Consider the following 5,215-nt stretch of genomic DNA (forward strand, 5'->3'; position numbering starts at 1 on the left):
TATCATTCTGATAATTTACATATAGATTTTATATGTACAAAATAAAAATTTGTAAGTTTAATCAAAGCTTAATTGAAAAACTTTGAACATATCCTTGTTGTTAAATAATTTATATAATGCATTATGAAAAAAAGTTATTAACACACTGAGTTAGAGTTGGAAGATTGGAATTTATTTTGTTTCCCCATCACAGAATACAAACAATTCCCACATGCTAAAATCAAACAATCTCCACTTTGGATTTGGTGCTCATCTGTAATCTTAATTCAGCATGCAGAGTTCTGATTAAAATATTTTAGATTATATAAGAGTCACTTTAACTAAGGGCTCAGAAATTTATTAGTATTATTGTTATTACATTTATATCTTATGCACAATTTATCAAACTGTACCATAATAATTTTGATTGGATCTTCTTTCAGTGCGGTTGGTGCTGCAGCACTAAATGACTGCTTATACGTCTGTGGTGGTTATGATGGCGTATCTTCTTTAAACACTGTTGAGTGCTATGAACCTGATACTGACACATGGACTGTCATTACGAGTATGCAAAAACATCGTAGTGCTGGTGGAGTCATAGCCTTTGAAGGATTCGTTTATGCTCTTGGAGGCCACGATGGTTTATCGATTTTTGATTCAGTGAGTATTATTTTTGAAAATTTAATTAAAATTGAAACTAATAATTTTTTTTTAAAGATATTAGATTTATTTTACCGAACAGTCACAATAATCATATATCTTGTAATTATAATATTAATTAAGGTATAGAGTAGTCAACAATTCAGAAGGTAATTTAGAAAGTGCTTCAAATTAAAGAGAAAGGCCATGGTTTTTTTCAACATTCAGTCTCAAACTGTACATACTTTTTTTTCATAAAAATTTTTTTTAACCAAACAGCACACTGGACATGAGATTAGGTCCAAAGAGGTAGTAAGGGAATATAGAGTAATGGCTGTGCTAAGGAGAATTGAAGATGCACAAATAAGTTATAGTAGAAAAGAGAGAATAGTGTAAAGTGTGACATGATTTCCTTCATGAAATTATGAGGTGAATAAAATTGTGTGAATTAAAATAAATAAGGATGAAGATTGTTGTCATGATAGTTTTATTATTGTTGTAGGTTTAAAGTACATGAATATGGGACAGTGGTCCCAAAACATTGTACCATGTTATGATAATTTAATACAAATTTCATTCAACTGGAAGTTATTAATCTCAATTTTTTTTTTATGCATTGACTCACCAAACTTCCTATGGAGATAATCAAGACTTCTTTTTTTTTCCGGCTAAGAAGCACCACGGCCACAGAGGGCCTATCGTGCGCCATCCCTTCTCTGCTCAAAACAGGGCAATTGCCTTTGCAAATCTGGACACTGTATAAGGATCCACTGTCTCGCAAAGTTTAGGGTCCAAGATACGATCCTTACCGAAGATGAGGAATCGTGTTCTTGCCACTACATCACATCTGCAATTGATGTAGTAAGCAGACTCAGATCCTTTCCTTGCTAGGTAGTCCGCTCGCTCATTACCTTTAATGCCTTTATGTCCAGGCATCCATTCCATCCTTGTTGGCCAAGCAGAGAGAGTTCAGGTGAGGATTACACTCCTTCACCAATTTAGAACGGATTACATACTTATCCAGCGCATAAATGGCTGCCTGACTGTCCGTTTAAATTGTAATTAGCCTTTCCCTCGTGCCCTCTTTTATTAAATTCTGGGCACAGACATTTATTGCAAACACCTCAGCCTGGAATACTGTGGTGTGTTTTCCTAAAGAGATGGATGTGCCTTGATTAGGCATGTCCATCCTCCATATTCCTGCTCCAGATCCATGTTCCATTAAGATCCGTCTGTGTAGCAGTTTATCCCATTACACAGCTTGTGTGGGGTAGACCCTTCAATCCTTACACTATAGTAAGTGTTCTTATATTTCTTCTCCTGATGATCAGAATGCATAGCCAGGATCCCGTCTTCATTGATCCTCCTGAAAGTCTGCCATGTCCCTCATAAGTTAGGGAATGGTACTTCATTCCTAGTTTTATAAGCTTATATGCAGAGCTAAGGGCTTGAGCTTCAATTTCTATATGTAGAAATTTAATGTTCAGAAGAACCTCCATTGCTGCAGAAGGAGTAGTGCTTATGGCACCCATTAACATGAGGCACTCCATTCTCTGAAGTTTCCCGAGCCAAGCTTGGGATTTCCTTGTTGTAGCCCTCTGCCACCATACAATAGCAGCATATAGGACAATGGGTCTTATTGCTGCCATGTACAACCAATATTTAACTTTTGGTTTAAGGCCCCAGGATTTGCCTACAGCTCCTTTGCATGCCCAGAGACACATCAGTGCCTTCATACTGGTCCTTTCAACATGGAGTTGCCTCTTCAGTTTACTATCGAGATTAACGCCAAGATGTTTGACTTCTCAGCAGAATTCCAATCGTTTACCATTTAGGTACGGCGACTTGATTGCAATGTTCTGTCTGTTAGTGAAGACACAAAGACTGACCTTTTGAGGATTGATGCTCAGACCATATTTCTGGCACCAATCTACAAGGTCTACCGATGTTTGAAGCAGTCCTGAGATAGTTTCTGGGATTTTGCCTCCTATCAGTACAGCGATATCATCAGCATATCCCTGCGTGTAAAAACCTGCCTTATTGGATCTAATAAGTAAGGTGTTCACCACCATACACCACAGGAGAGGAGATAGCACTCCACCTTGCGAACAGCAACCAGCGGGCTTTATTCACATCATAGTGTGTCCTAGCTCTGACTTGAGCCAACATCGTGTTGATCCAGTTGAAAGAAAGCTGTCCCACCCCTTTCATTTTCTGTGAGGAGTACGATCAAAGGCGCCTTCAATGTCAATGAAGACACCAGCCATAATCTCCTTATAGGCCAAATTCTTTTCAATCCTGGATACTAAATGGTTTAAAGTATCCTCACAGGATTTCCCTGATTGATAGGCAAATTGAGCGCTGTGTAGTGGTCTCTCTACCAGCTTAGTTTCCCTAATATGTATGTCCAGAACCTTCTCAAGTGTCTTCATTAAGAAGGATGTCAGACAGATAGGTCTATACACCTTGGGGTTGTCATAAGAAGCTTTCCCTGGTTTCGGTATATTGCACACCTTCGACACTCTCCAGCTACATAGAATGTGACTCAGTGCTGGAGGCACAAGCTAAGAGGTATGGTTTCAAGACCGTTAGGCCTTTTTGTAATAAGGCCGGAAAAATTCCATCCGTACCGGCTGATTTAAAGAACGAGAAGGATCTAATCGCCCACTCAACCTTGCCAGAGTTGACAATCCTATTTTCCTCGACCCACTTATCTCTACTATAAGTATAGCTCTCTATAGTGGGAGTTGTGTCATTTTCTTCTATCAGTACACACCCAGGGAAGTGTGAGCGTGCCAGAGCCTCCAGGGTTCCCATCTCAGAATTGGTGAACCCCCCTTCCACCTTAACAGCACCCAACACTCCCCTTTCAGAGTCCCTGGATAGAATCCTTTTGATTCTGAACGTGGAGGGACCATCATTAAAATCATTGCAGCATCTCCTCTACGCCCCTCTTTTGGCCTTCCTCACAGCCTTATTGTAGTCAGTTAGTGCACTCTTGTAGGTGTCCCAACAGCCTGTTCTTTTCGTTGTGTTGAAGAGTCTCCTCGTGAGTCCTCTCAGCCTAGCCAATTCCTCATTCCACCAGGTTATATTCCTGTTGGTTTGGATCATGCATATCCTGTTATTATCAGTGTAGGATCTTATGATCACATCCATTTAGGACGTATTTAGTCATTCAAGCTGCCAGGTGTTCCTGATTGTTCCTGGACAACTCTTGACCTCTTCCTCGAGTTGGGTACAGTAGGAATCCCAATTCATCAACTTTGGATTCCTGTACACTAACTCGGTCATGTCACATGTTGTTAAATCATACCTGCAATGTACCGATGATCTGAGCATAACTCTTCATCTGAGACTTGCCAGTTCTTAATCATCATACCTACTCGACGAGTGGCTATGGTTATATCTATGACTTCCACCCTATGTATCTATATATATAGATACCCTACACCCTATATATCTAGCCTCGCTACCTCTGTTGAGGATCTCTAAGTCATGCCCAAAAGATACTCTTAAAGAGACTCTTTGGTCTGACTGGTTGGTTGGTGTTTGTGCTCCCCCAGAGCCAATGATGGGCGTTGGCATCCATGGAAACCACTACTTCATCCTTCCCAGCTAGCCCATCCACCATCTTCCTCAAGGCCGCTGTTGGAACAGCCTCTTCATAGGGGGAGATAACCAGAAGCGAGTGTCACCTCCCTATGGGTTCCCTCTTTGAGGGCCAACTTTGCTGCTGCCAAGTCCCTGGAACTTAAGTTAGGTTCTGGCATGCATTGGCACAGAAATAATGCTGTACCCCCGCATGCCCAGTCTGCTGATCCTGCCTTTAAATAAGTAAGGCATACTTTAATACTATCAACATCTTGAAATTTTTAATTGCCTGATGCATCTCAGAAGGTTGAAAGGATTGTTAAATTTGAAGTTCATCAGTATATTAAGGGTATTGTGAGTTGTGAGTGGAATAAGGACAAGAAAAGGGTTGGTAGGAGGAGAGAAAAAAGTAACTGTTTGAGAATAAAGATTCTCAAAGGAGATGGACCACTTTCAAACACTGTAAGAGGTGTGGCAAGGTTCTGGAATTTGGAAAGAATTATCTTATGATTAACTGAACCTAAAAGAACTAGTATAGTACCATTGTTTTTTTCTTTGGAGGATCGAATGTTTTGGTAATTCATAAAAAATCTGATTGTGTGGAATGTTCGGATTGAAAGCCAGTTTAGTGCTTTTCGCTCTAAGAAGTTATTAAACTGTGAGTGGACTGCTCTTTTCTCTGGTTTTAGTAGATTGAAGAAAATGCAGACAGATCTAAAGTCAGAAACTTGGAAGAGAATAGAAACTTTATTCAACACAAAAATTATAACTTCTTTCCAAGCTGTTAATGAAATAGAATTATAAAGGAAAAAGTCATGTTTATCCAAAAGAACAGGAAATATGTCAGAAAGAATTAGTTTAATAATTTTCACAGAAATTTTATTAGGGCCATAGTCATTAGTTTTGAACTTAAAAACAGTAGAGAAATAAGTCTTCAGATAAAATACTTTTTTTTTTTTAAATAATTTATTTATTGTTATTTACAACTGTATACACATATATA

General features: G+C 39.0%; 1 protein-coding gene across 3 annotated transcripts in view; it reads left to right on the top strand.

Moving 5' to 3' along the window:
* KLHL18 (Kelch like family member 18) overlaps window positions 1-5,215 on the top strand; it is a 22,799-nt gene that overhangs the window by 7,149 nt on the left and 10,435 nt on the right. For all 3 annotated transcript variants that reach the window (XR_001343835.3, XM_067051998.1, XM_014428005.3), the window contains exon 8: window positions 423-639. Coding sequence is in view for 2 of the 3 variants with exons in the window: in XM_067051998.1 (XP_066908099.1) it covers window positions 423-639 (217 nt within the window). In the remaining variant the exon portion in view is untranslated. The remainder of the gene's footprint in view (window positions 1-422; window positions 640-5,215) is intronic.

Source organism: Halyomorpha halys, unplaced genomic scaffold (genome assembly GCF_000696795.3).
Source record: "Halyomorpha halys isolate HHAL.00 unplaced genomic scaffold, Hhal_1.1 Scaffold687.1, whole genome shotgun sequence".
NCBI lineage: Eukaryota > Metazoa > Arthropoda > Insecta > Hemiptera > Pentatomidae > Halyomorpha > Halyomorpha halys.